At 38.3% G+C, this 23332-nt stretch overlaps 1 protein-coding gene across 4 annotated transcripts; it reads left to right on the top strand.

Moving 5' to 3' along the window:
* The first annotated feature begins 2690 nt into the window (after window positions 1-2690).
* On the top strand, window positions 2691-22618 carry LOC139468002 (dual specificity mitogen-activated protein kinase kinase 4-like). Of its 4 annotated transcripts, none has more exons than XM_071249646.1 (12): window positions 2691-2949; window positions 5264-5366; window positions 6371-6437; window positions 8277-8390; window positions 11134-11253; window positions 12626-12745; window positions 14027-14078; window positions 15451-15578; window positions 15885-15962; window positions 17012-17154; window positions 18101-18146; window positions 19194-22618. In XM_071249646.1, exons 1-12 carry the CDS (start codon window positions 2916-2918, stop codon window positions 19320-19322), a joined length of 1134 nt encoding a protein of 377 aa, XP_071105747.1. In that variant the 5' UTR covers window positions 2691-2915; the 3' UTR covers window positions 19323-22618. The 4 variants fall into 4 exon arrangements, with proteins under 4 accessions (XP_071105747.1, XP_071105745.1, XP_071105748.1 ...); XM_071249644.1 differs by having other exon boundaries at window positions 12611-12745; XM_071249647.1 differs by lacking the exon at window positions 8277-8390 and adding an exon at window positions 8137-8250.
* Window positions 22619-23332: the final 714 nt, after the last annotated feature.

Raw genomic sequence — 23332 nt, 5'->3', positions numbered from 1 at the left:
AGTATACTGTGTCTCAGTGGGGCATTCATGTTATTCATTTCTCAGTGTGCTAGCACTATAAATCGACATCAGTCCGGACTAGTGCAAGCAGCCACACACACTATATAAGTGCAATAATCTTGGACGCGACGTTAAACTCCATTTCACCTCACCTCAATCTTTCTATGTTTGTTTACATCAACCAGGGGCGGTAACTCTAATTATACTTCCTGTTACAATCTGTCAACGACAGCTCTCGGAATTTTACAAGCGCTTCAATCATTTGCTGCCCCCTGACAACCACTCCGAATAAACCCACAACAATCTTTACTGTCGCATAACATCATGACCAAGTCGGTACAAATAAAACATATTCCTTTTCAAATATCAAAATCAGAGTTAACGTTAGGTTTGGTTTTGTAAAAGACATAACTAAAAATAATTCCATGTACTGTTTTCCTCACGAGGTGATAGATTAGCCTACTGATAAATGTACTGATTTCTAAAGACGTAGAACCCCAACATGGAAGCCTATCCTTGGTGACCCCTATGTCTACTATAGCAGGCATATTCTAAAACGTGCTTAAAACAGTACTTACTCGTCTATATGCACTTACTTGCATACTTATACGTACGTGTTTAATGGACAAAGAACGTATGTTGATAGAATGCTGTGTGACGGCAGTCAGACAACCGGACTGGCAACTTTGCAAAGTTACCATACCATATAAATTACTAACGAACAAAAGTAAGAAAAGGGTAGACAAGAATAGTACTGTTGAATGTTAGTTCCCAGCAAATAACAATAAACTGGTGGACTGTCAACTTAGTAACTTTAACGCATTGAAATTTTAAACATCAATAACGTGTTTAACGTTTACAGTTAATTTGTCTCTTACATTGACTTACAACTAGAATGCTTAGGTAATTTAGGGAATACAATAATAGCCCGACCATCGGATGTGCAACTTTTCAAAACTGACCTTCCGTCAGCAAAATAGACCGTATCGGACTGTCGGGCAGGCGGGCAATCTCATTAAAATCAGATCTTAGTTTTCGCTACCGTTAAACAAAGTATATTTAGCGATAGTGAGAACTAAGATCTTATTTTAATGAGATTGGGCAGGCGGGTATTTTAAACACTGGTGATGGTTGTTACGAAATGCTACGGGACCTATAGAAAGTGGCTTATCGACAGCATTTGTGATGCTGTCTGTATATTACAATGCGACGAGGTATCGTATCGGTCTAAAAGATCTGGTTTTAATAAGACTGCAATATGCAGATGCATCGAGGTTATCATACAATGATATGGGTAAGGTGAAATCGGGTTTAGCGTCGCGTTCAAGATTATGCTCTGATATAGTGAAAATAGGTCCAGGGATCTTGTCGTAATATAATGGAGATATTATACACTGGATAATCGATGGTGATTTTGCAATAGAACACACCCCTCTACCAACTTCATTGAAAACTATTTTGGCAATCTGTCATTTCACTGGTTGTGTGACATCTAGCCATGCTGGCGTGGCTCGCAAAGCGGTATTTGAGAAAGTCATCGAGCGCTGACCAAAGGCAGGAAGAACTTATGTAACACGTGGCCTAAACACGTCGCAGTGGAATTCTCTTCCTGCATAGGACACCAATACTATAACAACAAATTTAATAGGACTTGTGTGTAGAAAAAAACAAGTTATGCTAAAACTTACGTTTATGTAAGCAGCGAAGGAAATGAGCGTTTGTTTGCTTACAGAGCTAAAAGATATACACAGAGGTTTGATGTCTACACTAACATAATTATGTATTGATTGGCATTTATGTTAGCCAGTTTGGGATGTTTACCAACCCCTTTCAAGTTACGTTGAATAACTAACACACACACACTCCCCCCTCCCTCTCTCTCGGGTCCGCGTATGTATATACTTTTTTGTAGGTTTTTCATTCACATCTCTTTTAACAGTTATCTAATCACTAATATCATCCCAACTGTTAGAAATTCATGCTTCGGCAAGATTAATATTTTTACGTCCAACCAAAGAATTATATAAAAACAACACAGTTGTTGTCTCTTAAAATGTGTATTTTATTTAAATAAAAGAGGATTGACGGCGACCAACTCTGATCAGATATTAATGACGGGTGCTCCACCAACAAACATCGTAACAAACGGGCACCTGTCAAATTGTGATTAGAGTTGTCTACCCTTGATAACCCAAATATTACACAGGTGTTCTTTTGTCAACGATTCTGTGTTGACTTTATGACATATGTCCAACATATAGCTTCGGTTGTCAAAGTTAGATAAAGATATCAATTGCTTCTTCCACTGTTCCGATTTACGAAAATATCATTTGGAAACACAGCTGATGAAAGATACTCTTTGTAATAAAACTGATTTTTGTTCCGATGGATGTGCCCAAATATATTGTCCTATTTCAATTAAAGATATCTAAAGAAGGCGTGCTATTTACATTAAAAATTTCAGTTTCATGTCACTACAGCTTTAAAATGTGACCTGGTCGGAAATCATGAGGTGATGACACATTTTTGGGACGCGATGCTTCAATGTGGGTCACGAAAATACTATTAATAAAGATGCGCCATCTAGCGGAATTTGCAGAAACTAAAACGGAGTTGAACGAAGTAGTCAGTCGGCTATGTACGCTTGTTTCCGATCACGGCTTCACTCAAACGAAGGGGCCCGAAGGACAGTGAGTTGCCTGTGACGTCAAGGGATTTTCCCGAGTAGAACTGTGGATGAGTCATCCTGAGAAATGAACATCAGCACCCAATCATATTTCCTATAAGCTCAGGACACCGTCGTTTGTTTCGACAGACAACCGCTGGTCCCGGGGACGAACCACCACACCTACAGGGGATAACGCCCCTCCGGACGGGCGATATCTTCTCGACCAATTTTGAGGCGATTTTTCAAGATGGCGGCCCCGAAAAGACCGGGTGACAGTCAAGGTATAGTAGCTCACTGATCTGGTTTGGGAATCCGTTGTCGTATCCCACTATTTTTGGTTACTATGACTCATTAAGTTGTATGACTTCATGCAAAGTTACGCTACGGCTTGGTTAAAGCCCTACTGACGGTCATTGATAATCGGTTTACTAGCCTCGTAATCACATTTCCGCTTGGTGTGAAATGTTTATTGAATCTGTCAAAAGAATGAAGTGTGAATTTCGTGTTTATTGTTGTTGATCCGTCACAAGAAGCCAGATATTGGATCTTAAAAAAGAGACGATTAATTCAATCTCACCCCTACATTCTTCTTTCATGATTATGGTGAGAGTAATATTTTGAAAATGCCAACAGAGACCCGAATAAAATATTGAATGAAAAGACATTGTTGCGAAATATCACTTTGTTCTTGTAGATGTCCCACATCCATAATTATTATCACATGGTGCTTGTAGTCTTGGCGTGGGTTGCCTGTTATTCCTGTCCAAGCCCCATTTTGTGAATTTAGATCCAACCTTGTTTCAAATATAATTTCAATTTTGAAAATATGACCATGATGATCATCATCATCATATATAGATATATATCTGTGTGTGTAATTTGAGAGAATAGGACATAATAATCCAAATCGACAATTCACTCCATAATATATGTTGGATGTCTCTACTTATGGTTCTAATATTCAAGTAGATCATGTTTGTACCCACTATGATATCCCATTTTGAGAGAAAGCAATCATGGCTACAGTATTTTCAACTTGACAAACGCTGCAGTGTGATTATTATCATGAGGTCATCGATGTGTAGATGGTGTAGTAATAATACATTATAACTTGGTATACCTTAGGACATAAACATGATACAGGAGATCATATATCATGTCATCATGGTCATGTTTATCAGTATCTGACTGTAAATTGCCTTTCTCTCCAGTGAATTAACACTGATTAATAACTCTTGACATTAGTGTTTACTGACAAACATGCCAAGAGTCATGTGTACCATGTAGACAAGCATATTTTTATGATGTTGTGAATGATGCAAGTGTTTCATGTTGCCATTACCTTATCCATAAAAACAATAGTTTTTGTTTCCCTAGATTAAAATGCTACTGGTACAGGAGAAAACCTCATAAATGTTTCTGTGATGGTATACATGGGTATATATAGTTCATGAGGTTTAATTGACATAAGTTTATTAAATTACATGTTTTCTATTTTTAGTTGGTTGACTAAAACATCTGCAGTATTAAAATTTAACACAATCTGCTAGTCCAACTTTACTCAAATTCAAGGACTACTTGTGAAATACCACTCTAATGTCACTAGGCATGTCAGATGAATGACAATATATGTCAAGTATAGCTTGTACAACCAAAACATGCAGTCAATCTTGTTAACTGGCATCATTGACATTTACATTTATAAAGATTTCTTTTATGGTAGCATATCGTTCATATCATATATGGCATGTATGGACGTTTGGTGCTTTAATCCGTTAAGTACCAATTCAGAATCATATTTACTGGACATATGCTGGACTGTATTTTTGTGACTGTGGATGGTAGTGATGGATATCAGCCTGACGTTTGTATTGCAACTTATTGTAATAATGATTCATGTATTGCGATACGTACCACAATATATTGCATGCCGTCTTTCATCTGTAATTTGTTATGAACCTGAATAACCGGGTCTCCCCCCCCACACACACACACACATGTTTTTGACAACTTCATATTTTGTTGGATGTTGCTATGGTCACAAAGCATGTGTAATTGACACATTATATACAGGAAACTGTCACAGCTAGTTTCACTTTTTCGACCATAGGGAAAAAGTTGCTAATTTCTTAATTTCCGATTTAGTTGTCACTAGTGTAAACTCTTCAAACAAAATGATATGCATGATTTTGAAAAACGCTGTATACCAGTATTTTCCAAACACAGCGTTAGAAATTGGCACTAGTCCTGTAGTCCTTACCAAACTGCCCAATAGTAAAGGTATCCTAAGGACTAGTAGAAATTGGTCCATTTTAAGGGTTTTGCTATATGTTATCATTATAAGGACTAGTGGACAAAAACTATTAGTTTCTAACCCTGCAAACGTATTGCACCCATGAAGATTCCGGGGTAGAATAGGTCTTCGGCAACCCATGCTTTTTGTAAAAGGTGACTAACGGGATCTGGTAGTCAGGCTCACTGACTTGGTTGATGCATGTCATCGATCCCAATTCATGGGTGACATCATGCATTGTTGATATTATTTCTACATATGGACATACGTGAGATTTTATCTAATGGTGATTTATTTTGCAGTATTTTCAGTTCATAGACGTAAGGATTTGCATCTGGATTTCAACTCGCATTTTGGTCCAGCACCCTCTCCATCACTAGCTGATATGGGACACACTACTCAAATGTAAGTTGTCATAGCATTCATACATGTCATTGTGAGCAACCCATGCTGGCCGTAAGAGGCGACTATCCTTGTCGTAAGAGGCGACTAGCAGAATGGATGGACAGGCTCGCTGACTTGGTTGATGCATGTCATTGTGAGCAACCCATCCTTGTCGTAAGAGGCAACTATGCTTGTCGTAAGAGGCGACTAGCGGAATGGGTGGACAGGCTCACTGACCTGGTTGATGCATGTGATTGTTTTCCAATTGCGTGGATCAATGCTCATGATGTCAATCACTGGATTGTCTGGTCCAGAATCGATTATTTACAGACAGTCGTCATAAAGCTGGAATATTGCTGAGTACGACGTTTAACAAAAAAAAAAACAAACAACAAAAAATTACCGACATGTCATGGTCATTGTGTAGCCCTTTCCTGGGGGAAATACATGAAAGTAGTGGATATTTCTTCAGTCCTGGAAATTCTTTTTTTGTAGACAAGTTCAGAGGACTAGTGTAGACCTTTAGTCTTCAGAGTTTTTAGCTAGTCTTAGTTGAACGCTTGAAATGTTTACAATGTTTACATTCTCTGTAAGTTTTATTCAGTTCCAATATGTACTAAAATTGAATATTGAGCCCTCAAAAGTGACTAGTCAAAGATGATTACCATCATTGAATTTTTACTTATCCTCAGCACAATTTATTAGTCTTCAGCTGGTGGAGTAGCATCAGTTTCGGTGTACTGGGTAACTCTTAATGCAACGGGAAGAATTATTCACTACCCCCAAAGCAGTCCCATGTCAATAGCAATCTTTCGGGTGAGTGGACAAGAACATCTTAACATAATCGCATATAGCGTGTAGGTTAATGTTACCACTGAAGCGATTGTTTAGAAATTTGTTTGTTAATGTTAAATTTGTTAATATCATTTTTTATGGTAGTGTGGTGCTCTCTTCTGTCCAAGTTTTATAAAATAGCTTGGGGAAAACTTTTTATTGATATCATGGATATACATCTTTATTTATAGTGAAAGGATTCGTTCACGAGGTAATTTGGAAAAGTCAACTGGAAAATTGCAGATTTCTCCCGAACAAGTAAGTGTTGTGACAAATAAGCATTCATGTCTGCATGTTGTTCCAATTTCTGAACCAAAGGCTTAAATGTGTCTTCATCATACTCACATTCTTGTTGTCCTCAGTAACTGACAGGATTTTAAAATGCAGCAACTAGTATTGTTAATATAATAAGTTGAATGTTTCTCAGAGATGAAGTTATACATGTTACTGTCCCTATATAGCTGGAATAATGCTGATGCAACGTTAAATTTTAACTCACTCACCCTTAAAATGACAGATAATGAGAAGATTTTAATTTTAACAGTTTTATCACTTATTTCATTCTAAATCATCACAAGTGTTTTGTTATCGATAAAATGACAATATGGAGATGAAATGATGTATGGTTTGTTTATTACTTCCTGATTTTACCAGAGTGCAGAAATGTCTTCATTATCATTATCCACATCTTCATACTGCTTGGGAGTAGAGTGCAAGAGTTAACGGTTTTTGACGCCTTTTGGCATTCTAGCCATAGCAATATTATCATGACCGGGGACGCCAAGAATGGGCTTCATTTATTGTAACAATGTGAGAAATAAAAACTTGGTCACCATCTTGCAAGTAAACACGGTGAAGAGCCATTGTTTTGACCACAATCAGGGATAGACAAAAGATTTAAGGGACTCGTTATTTTCTAAACAAAATCGTGTTTTACATAAGCCATTCGCCTGAAATAAGCTGTGGACTAGATGGAAACCCTGGTGCCTATCCTGCACATATTACCTCCACACACGAAGATGGGTTGTTGGTGAGAAGGGAGGGTTTCCCGTGTCCTGTGCTCGTTCTAAGATTTGTTAGTGTCGTACCACAGATTGATGACCCTGTGGGGAGACTGAACATGGCATTGGTTTGTCAGCAATCTCATTATAATCAGATTCCCAAAATTAGTTCTCTCTATCGCTAAGCAAAGATATGAGGACATCCAATTACGGGTCACGTCAGAACGACCTTTCATCCGACCAATCAAAGCGTTACTTACCAAATTATGAAAGTGACAGTCGGAATGTGTTTTCTAATCATGCAACCCCGAAAACGTTAACACGGGGTATTCTGAACGACAGTTACAGCCCATACGTCTGATTCCATCAAAATTATCGTCTATCCTCGCTTCCATGGGAGAAACATATGAACAGAGGAGGCGTTGCACAGTACATCGGAAGCACTGCCATGCAATCGCAACCATATATTAGACATTCCGGAATGTTCGTTTCTTCAGTTTTCAAAATTTTAATTGAGAACTGTGTCAACATATTTTTCAAGCGTAGTCTGAAATGGAAGTCACCAGGTTGAATCGAGCACCGTAAAGCTCGAAAGCTGCTTTCTAATTGGCTGATGTCAACTTGTCAGTCATTTCAGTGGTCGGTCAAAGTTGGGAAAGGTCGTTCTGACATGACCCGTAATGTGATGTCCTCAGATCTTTATTAAGCGGCAGCGAGAACTTAGATCTGATTTTAATGAGATTGGTTTGTCAGAGTTGTACTGCCATTGTGTAGCTGTAATACTGCTGACCATTGTGAAAATCTCCAATCTCATCACCACCACCATCATCATCATCATCATGATCCTCGTCACCAGTCATAACAACTGCGATAACATCATCACATATCTCAATCATCAGTGAAACTGTTATGAGGCGCAAACAGTTTCACCCTATGCAATGTTGTTTGTTTTTCAGATTTATGATTTCACTGCTGATGATTTAGCGGATTATGGGGAAATAGGCCGAGGGAATTATGGCACTGTTAATAAAATGGTTCATATCAAGAGTAACACAAACATGGCAGTAAAGGTATGTTTTCTGTATTGTTTTTTCAGACATTTGATTTCACAGCTGACGATTTAACTGATTTGGGAGAGATAGGGAGAGGCAATTATGGAGTTGTAAATAAAATGCTTCATGACAGAAGTGACACAATTATGGCAGTAAAGGTATGAAGTGTGTGAAAATTGGCCTTTCCAATTGTACATCACCTCTGCACGTTCAGCTAACAACCCCTTGTATGCATGTCCATTCCCTCAGATTCATGGGTGCCACCTTTACAAAAGGAACCCACTGTCCACCTTGAGATTTCCTTGCACTTTGGCCAAAGTCTGACTTCCCTAACACTGGTGTTGTTTGCATGTTGTTTTGAAATTGATTGGGAAATATAGAAACATGTATCACTCTTATCGTGTGTGATGATGATGCAAAAGCATGCCAGGAATTGATTGAGAATATTAGTTGCATGTGTGGAATTTGTGTTCATATTGTCTTTTCTGATTGACACTGCTTCATTTGCTTCAGCTATTTGTGTTTTGCATCATCAAGAATGATTAACTTGGCAAGGTTCCTGTTTCAGTTTTGACAAATGATTCATCAAACTGAAATATTCTCCTCGTCCTCTTTTGGAGAAACAATTTTTGAAATTTTTGTGATTTTATGTTTGGTGTTATGGGATAGCTGAACTAACTTGAAAAGGGTAGTACTATTGTTGTTTTTTGTTACTAATTTGGCTACTAATTAATTCTTGTTGATTAGTCCATCATTTGTATTTGTTGTGATTAGTTGAATGTTTTAGAGCAGCTTGTTTTTATGTTATGTTTCTATGCTAGACACAGAATAAAGGGAACATCTCATTAGTGATATGTTGATTCCATTGTTGGTTTTTGCGACAAACTTAGCACTTGCTTTTTGTCAACATGCAGCACCCTAAAATGTATACATGTGTATCCTATGTGGGTATTAGGTGTGCATACATAGCCTCCTTATTACTGATCAAAATAACATGGAGATGTGTGTACAACTTAAAACTTTGTTTGGGCGATAAACATGACAAAGTGCCCTGTTGATATATGTTTTGGTGAGGGAAAGTTTATTTCTCAATCAAACGTACAATATTTGTTTTCACTCGATGCCGAATACCAATGGATAACATATTTAGTGTTATTACAAGCCTATGAAAAATCGGCAGCAGCTTGACTGCTCATCTAGATACACTGAAGCCTAAGTGGAATGTTAACTTTAACTAAGGGTGATAACTCAGTAATCATACAAAGTGCAGACCACTAGAAAATATATCTTTGTATGCAGTAGCAGAACACAAGTTCTGCTTCATATTGCTATCTTTGCCCAGTCAAATCAGTTATGATCTATATATAAGTATCAGTTCCCATACCAGCATATGTTCTGTTACTTTCTTTCACTAATACATTTTGGCATCCATATATTGTTTTTAGTAATTGCATGTTAGCATCAATATGAACAGTGTATTTTATCTTTTGTTTTATGTATCATTTGCAATTTATGTACCATTTCTTGGTTGTGCAGAAATTCCTTTCCTTGTGGCCATAGCCTGACCTCGAAATATTTTGGGTCGGAATTTTGATGAACTTCTCAAACTGTTTTTGCAATTGTTACTATTTGGAGAGTATGCATAAAATCGAGAAGATTTACATAGAATGTGTATCCTTAGGAAAATATCCATACTCTAATTCCTTTTTAGAATTGTTTTTGCCAGAACCATTTGGTTGGTGGTTAAAATGAAAAACCCCCATTCAATTACATCTTTTACAAAAGCACCCTTTGACATGCTTAGTGTATTGTCAGCTAGATGAAATAGCACAAAAACTTTTAAGAATGACCAATTCAAAAATTATCTCCTTACCCCATTGCCCTACTTCACTTGACATGAATAAAAAGTGGCTTCTCAAATTTTAGGGGTGACATATGACTGGGGCTGTTACAATTCACTCGCACATTCAATGAATCAAACTGTATTGAATTCGTTTTTCGTGGTCATTACAATTGAAATGTTAAATTTTTTTCGTAAAGAGTGTTTTTTTACTGGAACTCGTCAGTTAAGTAAGATATGAAAAATGGAATATATGCATGCAGTAGCATAACTTGTGTCAGTCTGCCAAGGTCCCTAATGGTACTGTCAACCAAAACATGAGACTATAGTGTAAGCAGCATTTCACACACAAAAATCTCTGAAACCTTTTTTTAACCTCAGCAATTACATGACATACATTTACATACATTTTTAATAAACTCAAGTGTTACACTTACACAATGTTTTTACCCCAACACAAAAACAATACCCGCTGATTTCCGTGAGCATGTAACACGGAAGTAACTTCTTATTGTATTCGTGAATAAATATTCGTATTCGTTACCCTATATTCGTGATAGGTATCATACTCAACTCGTAGTGTATTCATTGCAGCCCTATGTATGACACACAAGACGCCAACTAAATACCCATCAAGTCCCCATTTCATTCACCCTTGTACAGATAGGGACCTGTCCCCACTTTTCACCATGAAGCAAACAGAAAAAACAGTTTTACATTTTGCCCCAAATTGTTTGTGAAATTTGAATCCCTTCTGCACAGCTACTGGTCAAATAAAATCTGCAAATGTCCGCTCATTGAATTACTTTCCTCCATGGTTTTTGTGTTAGAATTGATCTGCAGCAACCTAAGCTTGATGTAAAGGGTGACTGAATGGACTTGCTCACAATATTAAGCATGGGTTTGCCTCAATTAGTGACCTTCCACCGTCATTTAGCTGGAATATTGCTTAATGTAGCATTAAATGTGAAGGAAATGAAATGGAATCTGGTATTTGATTTGTAAGGGTTACACTAAAGACGGAGTGTATACTGACATGGTGACGTTGTGTTTTCTTGCAGCGGATCCGCTCAACTGTGGATGAGAAGGAGCAGCGTCAACTCCTCATGGACCTGGATGTGGTCATGAGGGCAAACGACTGTAAATACATCGTGCAATTTTATGGTGCTTTGTTCAAAGAGGTGGGTTGTCATGTTTACAGGTCTCTGCTTTTGAGGTTTGTTTGAGTCGGATGATGTTTTATATTTGAGACTGCTTATGAAATTGAAGTACTGTTAAACCAGTTCAAACGTTTAATGTTGGATGAAAAACTCAGTTCCTTAAGTTTTGAGCACCCCGCTTCCCAAAATAACTTAATCTGAAAAATGTTGAATTCCTTGAAATACTCAAGAACACACTCGCCGATGGCCAATCCCTATCTCTCGGAAAGACTGGATGTATTTAATCACAACCTGGTGACTATGCTTGTCGTAAGAGGCGACCAATGGGATCAGGGGGTCAGGCTCGCTGACTTGGTTGATGCATGTCATCGTATCCCGATTGTGTGGATCGATGCTCATGATGTCAATCACTGGATTATCTGGTCCAGGCTTGATTATTTGCAGACCACCGTCATATAGCTGAATATTGCCGAGTGCGACGTTAAACAACAAACAGCATATGCCTTACAGCATATTGCCTTACAGTTTGTATTACCAGTGGTGCTAAGAGCTTTTGGGCCGAGCTAGCTGCTTTCTCTCTCAACTCACCCTGAAGGTGATAACGTCTTATAAAAATAGGATTGTGAAATAGGATCAGAGGTTTTGCTTAGTTTACTTTATAAATTTCAGGTAAGTTGATTTTGTCGAATGGAAAACTTGCAGGACCATAACCATGTTAAGAATAACAAACAAATGCACATCCTAATGTTATGGTGTTAAGATACTTATCAGGAGAATATTGAGATAACAGGCTTTTGGGACATTCAGTTTACATAAAGTGAATTGCAGACATGATAAACTACTGGTTATGTTATATTTCTTTCTATGGCAATATTTATCAGTGGTTATGTGAACACAATTCAGAATATTCTTACTAGATCAGTTTATTTACAAGTTGTCTGCTACCAGTGCTATCGGAGATGAACTAGGCTTTCCTGATCCACTTATCATTATCAGTACGAACTCATGTTTGAGAGTGATTTATCATATAAATGATTACTTTTGCAAACATTTACCATGTTTACCTCTACATGATCATGATGAAACAAACAAAGAAATATAATGATGCATGAACATTTAACACTGTGGGGATCCTGGTTTAGAATCTATTCCAAACAACAAATGCTTGTAGCGAGGGATGATTTATATGGATCAGGTCGTCAGACTCAACTTGGTTGGGGATCTTTGCTCATAACATCAGTCACTGGTTTGAATGGTCCAGATTTGATTATTTACAGGCAGTCGTCAGATAGGTGGACTCTGTGTGTGTCAAACAAACATTCATTACCATTTAATTCATGGCCAGGTTTTCAGATTTCTTCACATTTAATCATTTTAGCTTGTGTATTTTCAGGGGGACTGTTGGATATGCATGGAGCTTATGGACGTGTCTCTAGACAAGTTCTATCGCTTTGTGTACGGGGAGTTGATCAGCTCAATACCAGAAGAAATATTAGGGAAAACAACAGTTGCTGTAAGTAGCTGATGTTACACCTCTTGCCGTTGCCAGTACATTCGGAGTTATATTTGCTATCAGTCATGTCTCCAGAATAATCATTTCTTTCAGTTGGTTTGTCTCTGAACAGAGAAAGCGTCGAGGTCCTACCACACGTGTATGCCTGTTGTAAGAATGTGCAGGGGTGAGAATATTCTGAGGATACGCAAATTTTAGTGACATCAAATTTGTTAAACACCCCCAAAATGTGGACCATGCTCCATTGAAAGAAGTTTCATCTGAAACGTAAAATATTCATTCGATTCCCTGCATGTTGTCCACCCCAGGGCTCCAGATGATTGTGGAGCCATTGAGTTTTGTCTCACTGGTTGTTATTCCTATTGGAAATTTAATCATTTTCTTATATGATAATAATGATTGTAGTTAGCTCCCTTGCATCCGACCCGTGAAGATTCCGGGGTAGAATAGGTCTTTAGCAACCCATGCTTGCCGTAAAAGGTGACTATGCTTGTCGTAAAAGGCGACTAACGGGATCGGGTGGTCAGGCTCGCTGACTTGGTTGATGCATGTCATCGATCCCAATTACGGGGATCGGTGTTCAGGATATCAATCACTGGATTGTCTGGTCCAGACTCGATTATTTACAGACCGCCGTCATATAGCTGGAATATTGCTGAGTGCAGCGTTAAACAACAAACCAACCAACCAACCCTTGCATCCAGTCTGTTGGGTAATTTTGAACCAATTAGTGGTCTTTTTTTTTTATAATTCTGCTAAAAATGCTGTTTCATGTAACTTCCTATTTTTCTGCTGTTCATAATGCATAATCTCACAAAATCGATACATGTGTCAGTTGCAATAAGCGAGACGTAGCACTTTTGAGTTTTATTCACTGCAGTGGAGTTTACATGTATGTGATACCTGCATTCGATCAGTAAATAATAGTGAGTAAAGATATTCTGGTACACAAGCTGAGACAGCTACTTTGGGCAATTGCACACAGTGGTGTAATACTGTACTATGTAGTGAGTTCTTGTATCTGGAGGTCTATGACCAAACTAAGAATGTTGCAATGTATCACCTAGCAACTTGTGTTACATCACAGCCTGGGCTGTATTTTATGCCAGTCTTTGGTGGCGTGAGATCACTTTGTTACTTTCATCGTTCCAGAACCTGCTGATGGTTTTACTGCACATTTATCCCCGTCTTTAGTGAGGCGGGAATCAGACTTGAATTCTTATCCGTTTCTTTTTTTTCTATTTTGATTTACTATCTGACTATTTTCTGTCTTTTTTACAGACTGTCAAAGCATTAAATTACCTGAAAGAAAAATTAAAGATCATTCATCGAGGTGAGTAAAATAAGTCTATATTCGTGAAAGGCTTCGTGGGTATTCTGGGTTAGAGTTGGTTAGAGTTACCTATGCTGGTTGTAAGTGGTGACTGAATGAATGATCAGGCTCTGTGATTTGGTTCATGGCTTGGATCATTGCTCATGGAGCTAATTGCATGTACACCGATATTTCTTAGCAACTCCAAACACCACATTGTCTTTCTGCAATACAGTTAGTATTGTCACATGATAAATTTTATGGATGTGTGAAGCTTTGACCACATGTTTCGGCATAATTGCAGTGTTTTCGAGGCCATTTTTTGCCGCCTTGCTTAAATACAGGAGGTTTGCTGGGCTTGCCCCACATTACAGTTTGAATTGAATTTGTTTGTGATTTATGATCTATAATTACCAACGTTATTCAAAATACAATGTGTTTGTTTGAAATGTGGCCTCAGTGTATGTCACAGATGAGGTTGATATGATCGGAAGTCGTGCCTCGCATGCCGTTATTGAACTTCTACTTTCGAGTACTTTTTTGATGTTCAATTTCAAGGTTTAGAGTTTTTGTTTGTTTTTTGTTTAACGCCGCACTCAGCAATATGCGGCGTTAAACAACAAACAATTTAGAAGGACACAAGCAAGTCATTTTTCTTGTTAGTTACAACTTTATCGTCCTCTTTTTAAAATAGTGAAGTTTGGCAATATTTACTAGCGTCAGTACGTGTGTATCGATGTTTCAAGGACATATCGGTACTCTTGACATTCCTCTATTTCACGCGAAATTGCGCATTTTACCCCACTTAATAATCCAAAGCTTCACGACCGCCTCCGTGAGTGGTAGAGCATCCGCCAGGAGAGCGGAAGGTCCGGGGTTCGATGCCCAGTCGTGTCATACTAAAAGATGGTACTTGTTGTTACCCTGTCAGGCGCTCGGCATTAGGGGGATAAAACAAGGACTGGTCGGCTCGGAGTCAGTATACTGTGTCTGAGTGTGGTTTTCATGTTAACCTGTGGCATGGTATCTCAGTGTGCTAGCACTATAAATCAGCATCAGTCCGGACTAGTACAAGCAGCCACACACATACAAGCGCATGCACGCCGCTATATAAGTGCAATAATCTTAGACGCGACGTTAAACCCCATTTCACCTCACCTCATAAGCTTCAATTAGGGTTTTCATCTCTGCACCCGTCTCAATCTGAAGTCTGGGTTATTGAATGAACCATCATTTGAACAGTACAGATTTGTATAATTTTGGCTCCAATACGCATGCTACATGTATGGCAATACAGCTCTCCGTTTTGGGATACATTGCAATATGATTTCTGTGGCAATACGCCAACCCGAGGAGACAAGATAAACAGCTGTTGACTCCTGCGGTGTTTCAGATGTGAAGCCCTCCAACATTCTGCTGGACAGAAAGGGCAGCATCAAACTCTGTGATTTTGGCATCAGTGGGCAGCTCGTCGACTCCATAGCTAAGAGCAGAGATGCCGGTTGTCGACCTTATATGGCAGTGAGTATCCAGGGAAATTGTTATTTTTCAGGATTAACATGTTTACATATTGTCTGAAAATTACAGAAATCCACTACATATATGATTCCATGTGTCATTCATGTTTTGAATCAGGAAATCCTGTTTGCTCTATCTGTAATTCTGTTTTATTTGGTATTCAGATAGTCATTACAATCGTAAATTGGGGCCTTTAATCTGTGTAACCTGTAAAGGCCTCAATATGTAACATGATAACGAGAAATTGTTCTTTCCCCTCTTGATAGGTTTGTCATGTAACCATGGTAACACAAGTTGTTCTTTTTACAGCCGGAGAGGATAGACCCTAAAGCTTCTCACAGGGGCTATGATGTGCGGTCTGATGTGTGGAGTTTAGGCATCACACTCGTATGTACCTTCATCCCTTCGTGCACCCGTGTGGATTCTGCCACCAGATAGGTTCCCAGCACCTGTGCTTATCATGAAACCAATCTCATTAAAATCAGATCTTTCTATTCTGAATCAATAGCTAAAGATAAAGTGTAAAGATCTGAAAACGCCTAAGTAGGAGATAGCCGTGACAGGCAATCAGCCAATGAGCATTGAGCTTCCAAATTCTCAGTACGAGTGACCAAAGCATTCACACAAGCATATTTAATTTCTGTATGTCGAGAACAAACTGAAAATTACCAGTTCCAAATGTTAAGTCAGTGCCTTTATATCGTGCTTAGATTTTGTATACCCTATCGTTTCTGTGTGCCATGATATCTTCATCCAAACACAATTTCTTTTTAAGGATTATTTGTAAGAAATATTCCCAACAGTCTGTACTTTGATTCAAACTTCTTGTTGTCGTATGCTCGCACAGATAACTGTGAACTTGGTAGCATACCCTTACTAAGCCATGTCATAATGATCCGAATTCCAACTTAGTCCGGGGGCACGGGTGGCCCAGTCGTCTAAGGCTATTCGCTGTGCAGAGTTGCGTCCCTTGGGCACGCCAGAAACCTATGATTATGGGTTCGAATCCCGGTTCGCCCCGATTATGTTTCTAGGTTTGTCAGCACCATACCCGTGCTCGTGGGTTTCACCGAAGTGGTAAACGTCTTTCCTCCCACATTAAGCTGACACGCCGCGATATAACTGGAATACTGTTAAAAGGGGCGTTAATCCCAACTCACTCACTCACTCACTCCAACTTAGTCCAACTTACACCAAGTACCTGCACTTCTCTTAGTCTTGTAAATTGGAAGAATAATTTTCTGTTCAGTTTGAACAATTAAATGTGATTGTTAAATCTTCCTTTTAACCAAGCATTTTTACCATACAAAATTTGAAAGCTTATGTAAAATGCTAGAAAAGAATGATTGAAAAAAAGAATTTAGATGTGTGCAGTGTTGTAGAGTCTTCAATAAACAACTTGAACTCCCAGTAATCAAGATCTATGTTCATTTCAGATGGAGCTGTCGACAGGACAGTTTCCGTATCCCAAGTGGACGAGTGTGTTCGAGCAGCTCACACAGGTGGTGCAGGGTCCACCCCCCAAACTGAGACCCAGGGAGAGGTTCTCTGACGACTTCCATGACTTCATTGGCACATGGTGAGTCTCCAGACATCGCTCTCCAGAGCCTTGCTTCTTGTGTGTATTTTGTTGGGATTCTGGCTGCTGGCTGTGAGAGGCAACCAAATGGACAGGTGGTCTGGGTCAGTGACTGTTGATCGCCTGTTGTCGTACCCCGATGGTGCGTAACAATCATTGGATTGTCTGGTCCTGACCTAATTTTTTACAGGCAGAAAAAAATATATCTTGCGTCCCGAGTGACGCATAATAATCAATGTACCAAATTCTTGACACAAAATATAAAGTTCTTGTAATTAAAGTAATTATTAGGTCTAACAGTACAGTTCACTAGACCATTTCATTACTTTACAGAACCTTCATTTTTTTCTGTAAGGACCCTTGTAAATAGTTTTGTAGGTCAAGGTAAAACCATGTTGCTAGGTCTGGCGTTGAACAACAGGCAGACAGTTGGTGACCAATGATGGAAATGAAGCAGTGTCTTCTTGTATTACCTCCAGTGCATCTAGGCATTGCTGACACTCTTCCTAATGTTTGGGTCCTCAGATTAATGACTTGTTCATTTTCATATAAAAGGATGTTAAAAAGGCATTGTAGGCAGTGTGCGCTACATAAGTACTATACTAGGCGATCAACACTGTAGGTGAAATGTACTGTCGAATGAACTGATGAAGCTTAAGGACAAAGACTATAGCAAGGCCATTGTTATGTCACCATTAATAAGTGTTAATGGTTAGCTGTTTAACCATATCCTACCCAGCTGTTGGATCAGTTGCTTGATGAAGGTACTAGCACCTGTAGCAAAACATCACAATGTAAGAATAAAGAAGTTTACATGTCATATTGATTCTGTTCACTGATACCACAGCTTCCTGAATGCCATGGGAAGTTATAGAGAGTAGGATGGTAGTATCAGTGTTGTATCAAGCATGTCAGACAAACCATTGTGGATAATTATCTGTTTCAGTCTCACCAAGGATGAAAAACAGAGGCCAAAATACAACAAATTGTTGGTAAGAACACTTTGATTATTAATGTATGTTACAAATTGTTACCCTGTCTGGTGCTTGGTAGTTTAGGGATAAAACAAGGTGTGGTTGGCTCATAGTCAGTATAGTGGGGTATCCATGGGAAACTGGCATGACGTCTGAATGGCCTCGCGCTACCAACGTGGCATTAGTCGGTCTTGTACAAGCAGCCACACTCTTGCATGCATGTTGCTACGTAAGTGAAATAATCTTGAACGTGACGTAAAACCCCATTTGATCACCTCCAGGCCCGAGTAGACATGGCAACATTCCCTGATTCAGTGGATTGGTGCTCATGCTGTGACTCAGTGTTAGACCTGGCCCATTCATTTATGTACAGACCGTTGTGAGCGTCATACAGCTGGAATATTGCTGACTGATATTAAACAACATTCATTCACTCTTTCTCAGAAACACTAGGGTAACCTATCTCAGTGCTAGAAATTGGCACTAGTCCTATAGTACTTGCCAAACTGCCAAATAGTTAAGGTATCCTATGGACAAGTAGAAATTAGGGCTGGGACGAGTCCAAATTTACTACCCGGGTACCCATCCCCCTATTACCCGACCCTACACGGGTACGCACTGTAGGTCTCTGGAGATGTCTCAAAATGTCCGATTGGGAACATTTTAAGCTTAGCCCTGGCAAACGTATTTAGATACATGTATTAAACAATCTGGTAATCCATACACTGAAGTTATATCATTATTCAACCATATGAAAAATAAGAAGGATGTGGTGGATAATTAGAAAGAAATGTGAACATTAGTGACTTGTAGTGTAACCACAGAGTTCTAGATAATTTTTTCATTAAACAATATATCCTGGGTCCGGATAGTCCTGTGGGTACCCGGGTCCTACTCAGTACCCACCCGACCCGGGTACCCGAGTTACCCGTCCCAGTCCTAGTATAAACATGCCATTTTTAAGGGTTTGGCTGTATGTTATCATTAAGGACTATTGGACTAAAGATGTTAGTTTCTACCGCTGCTGAAAAGTGTCTTGTAATGAATTGAGTTTGTGTTTTGCAGGAGCACAAGTTTATCAAAAGGTACGAGGAGATGGAAGTGGATGTTGGATCATATGTGTGTGAACTGCTGGACCAGATCGGGAGCTCCCCGAACTCTCAAACAAGTGAAAGTGAACATCCCCTGTCTTAACAAACCACTGTGCCATATCATGGACGAGCAAGAGTTGTATATATTATGTCTTGCGATATTGTGATATTTAATAAGACGGAGAGAGAGAAAGGACTCATAGAGACCTGAAATCGAAACAAAAAACTGTATGAGATGATTCCATGTTTGATGGAAGAGTTGTGAGGAATCCAGGGACAGTTATATTGGACGGCCAGACCTCAGTGAATTTAGCATAACATTGCCCCCCTAAAGACAGCTATGTTACATAATCAACTATGCAGTTTGTAAATTTTTCAAGAGATTGCAGTTCTTATGCAAAGGGAGCTAACTCTTTGACTGTTTTCACTGACACTGAAGTCATCTCACAGAGAGGCAAGATTAGCTCAGCAAAGAATGGAATCTCGCAGTACTGGACTCTTAATGCATATTGTCTTGCAGTAGGAAGTTTTGAAAAGGACACTAGTGTTTTGTTAATTTGTACATAGAAATCTGAGGATGTACATTTAGTGTAAACTATGTATATTTTTGGGGGCTGATTATATCAGACCAACTTTGTGATACCGGTCAACAGAACTGAGTATGCAGTGCTTTCTGATACATCAACAGATGGCTTGTAGCATCATTTACATTGTCATCGTCAGTACGTCCTGGGTTTGTAACACTATCTTCTCCCTGTCAAAACATACAGACAAGATGAAGTAGCGTAGTGAATCCTATAGACAAGCAATGAAATGTGCCTGTGTAAAGTAGGACGTCGAAAAAGCAATTCTCTGTGTATAAATTCTGTGGAACCCTGCCATTACCTGGTATTGAATCAACATGTAAAGTAGATGATCGAAGGCTAGCAAAGGTATTCTACTCCAAAGAAGTTAAGGAACATCTAATTTTTCATATGGCTATAGTTAATCAAGGCTGGATATTGCAACCCATCTTTCCAATTGTGGGTGTTCCTTAACTTGTTTTGAGTAGTATTTTGGGGGTAATGTAATGTGAATGCTCATTGGTCAGAGCACTCCTGTTTTACATTTTGCTGGGACCGGGTCATGGCTTGATTGGCTGGTTAAAATTAGCGATGACACTGCATATGTATTGACAGGTGATGGAAGAATTTAGTGTAAGCAAACCCATGAAATATTGACAGTGTTACATTACATAGTTGTCATTTATCAATTTGTTAAGAAAAAGAAAATGTGCTTGAGTAAGTCTCATAGTGGCCTAGCCTTTTGTTCTGTTATTAAACTTCTAGATTCCATCTTGAATGTACAAAGATATGTTGAAGGATATTCTTGTTGCTATAAGTGCTATATAAGAGAGGACTATCCCTTTTGTCTGTGACTCGCATGTTTTTGACAAGACAACTGAATGCACTGTCATAAAGTGAACAGTTTCATTGTGACATTGTGCACGACATTTCAACTTCAGGCTGTGCCTTGTACCGCTGACCTCAAGTCCGAATTTACCTTTAGACAAATTCTGCTTGGGCTAGTACTGGTGTATCTGGACCCCGTTTCCCAAAACGATTGTAGCGTTAAGGCTGGCATAAGTCTATGTTTACTGTTATGATTGTCTTCGAATGAAATAGTTTTGGGCTAGTACATTGGGATTACTATACTAGTCCATGGTAATAGAGTAATATGCTGAAGACTTGTTTGGGCTAGTATGTATGGGTTATAATAGCCGATATGTAATGAAAATAACAATGCTCAAGACTAGTTTGAGCTAGTACATCTGGATAATACTAGTCCATATGTAATAGAATAAACTATATGGCTAATTTGGGTTAGTACATGTGGATTACGCTAGCAGACAAATACTAGTAAAGTTAAAACAACGCAGACAGACAAGTTTGGACTAGCAGAGAAATGGTTCAGGCACAGGCTGGAATGTAGGTAGGTGAGCACTCAATATTTAAAAGTAAATATATGAACGATGTAGATTTGGCTTCATGAAATCATTTGATATTTTGTATGAACTGTTGAGAAATTATTGCACATAGATGGTTATATAATATGATATATTTATTTTCCAGTTGAGTTTTGTAATATTGAGAGTTAACTTTCTTTTCTTTCTTTTTTTTTTCTTTTTCTTTTTTTTTGTCAGCTATTGTATTTGGGAAGCAAAAAGCACAGTGAGCATCTCTTCATGGCCAGTTGTTGCAGCTTGGTATTGATGGAAGAAACTGACACCATGTTCATGATTCGATGGTTAATTAATGAATGAATTTACTTCCACAGTATTTGAAAGTAGGATATGCTAGGAATACACGTCAAATGTAGATAACCCTAGTGCAATATCTTTGTGTTGTCATTTGGGCTTCCAGTGAAGATCGGATACAAATTTGGTTGCCATGGATACCCTTGTCTTTGTTTATTTTCATTGAGAACATAATTTGGTCACTTCTTATGCAGAATGGTCAAATAAGTTTAACACTTTTATTTTTAAAAAACCAACCCAAAACAAGTCACAGTTTTACTTGGATGACTTTTTACGGTTAGAAGTACAATTTTTTAGCACATCACTGTTACATCCTATGATTTGCTTCCGAATGAAGTAACTCAAAGTAAATTGTTTTGGAAGCAGCAATAATATACTACTAAATGAAAGTTAGGGACCACCTGATTCTTTCATACCACTACAGTCAATCGGTCATGGCATGAAAGATTTGCTGTCGTAATATGAAAGAATTGGGTGGTCCTTGACTTTTTTTTTAGTAGTATATCCCCTTAATTCTGCCTTGATTTCAACACCAGAGAGGCCTTCTATGTGGGTGCAGATACCCAGTAGGTCTTCCAGTTATGTTCCCACTACCGGGTACCCATGTAACACACGGGCTTCAGTTACGCTGCTGTCAACATGCACTGGAGCATGGTTTCTTTTATAGACTATTTTAACAAGATTTGTAAGTTTTAAAACAAGGACAGTGTGATTGTCTCATGATTGTCTTGACTTTTGAGCTAATGAACTAATTTAAATGGTGCATGTCTCTTAAGAATGTTAATTATGGGTTAATGTCCATCACATGACTCTTAGTTTTGGGTCACATTTTGGGTCGACATGTTACAGAAGAAATCAGGTTCCAAGACAAAATTTACAAAGGGTTGCCATGGTATTTTGTTAATTATTTTACACACGTCTTGGTCTCATATTTGTTGAAATAATGAAATCAAATTCAGTTGATGGTATTAATGCCTTTGGTTATGTTTTAAGACTTCCAGCTGTCATTGTGTTTCACAATATTTCAGGCAGATGTTAATGAAAAATCATTTTTAGAAAGTAAAAAAAAATTGAGTGATGTCTCTTTTTAGATCATTGGTAGACTATGTCAGATGTGATGCTGTTTATTATGATTGTATTGTTGAGAAAACTCATCTCTATTGATGTTTCACTGTAGGTATTTTCTACAAGTGCATCTGTACCCTCAGCTGCAAAGATTCTTATATAATGTTGTCTGTTAATTATTGAGCAAGGGTAAGATTTTAGATGTGTATTCACATTGTCACATTTTAGACAGATTTTAGCATGACCATGTTTACCAATTAAGGCTATTTTACATGCTTGTCTTGTTAGTAAGAGTATTATAGAGTATACACATATTTACGTAAAAGTTGATAAATTATTACGAATTTATAGTTATGACATAACCTTTAATTTCACATGGTATCACATAAAATATTGTCTTTTCACTAGTATCTCATTCAAATCAGATCGGTTACTCTTGATGCGATATTTCTCTGCATGAAGATTGCATCGCGTCACTAATCAAAATGAAGGGTGCATGGGTTCTCCAGCAATCAGATGTCAGCTTCTTTATCGATTTGGTTTCCCTTCCAACTCTATTCAGACATTTTTTATTTTTTTTAAAAGAACATAATAAGTACCTCAGTAGTACACACCATTTAAGTAGATGCGACGACACTCAGAAACAAACAAGTGTATAAGATATCCACAATATATATACTCAAAAAAAGGTGGGGAAAAAACAATTTTTTTCATATGATTATAGTTAATCTGTCATGGACATATTAACTATA

Source organism: Haliotis cracherodii, unplaced genomic scaffold, assembly GCF_022045235.1.
Source record: "Haliotis cracherodii isolate W230 unplaced genomic scaffold, xgHalCrac1.p SCAF_2, whole genome shotgun sequence".
NCBI classification, from domain to species: Eukaryota; Metazoa; Mollusca; class Gastropoda; order Lepetellida; family Haliotidae; genus Haliotis; species Haliotis cracherodii.
The sequence above is the reverse complement of the archived record's forward strand: the minus strand, read 5'-3'. Positions and strand labels throughout refer to the sequence as shown.

Bases quoted from the DNA above. Each gene is read 5' to 3' on its own strand.
- LOC139468002 (XM_071249644.1), top strand. From the start codon at position 2,916: ATGGCGGCCCCGAAAAGACCGGGTGACAGTCAAG. The intron at 15,963-17,011 runs GTATGTACCTTC...TGTTCATTTCAG, and splicing joins GGAGTTTAGGCATCACACTC to ATGGAGCTGTCGACAGGACA. The intron at 18,147-19,193 runs GTAAGAACACTT...TGTGTTTTGCAG, and splicing joins CAAAATACAACAAATTGTTG to GAGCACAAGTTTATCAAAAG.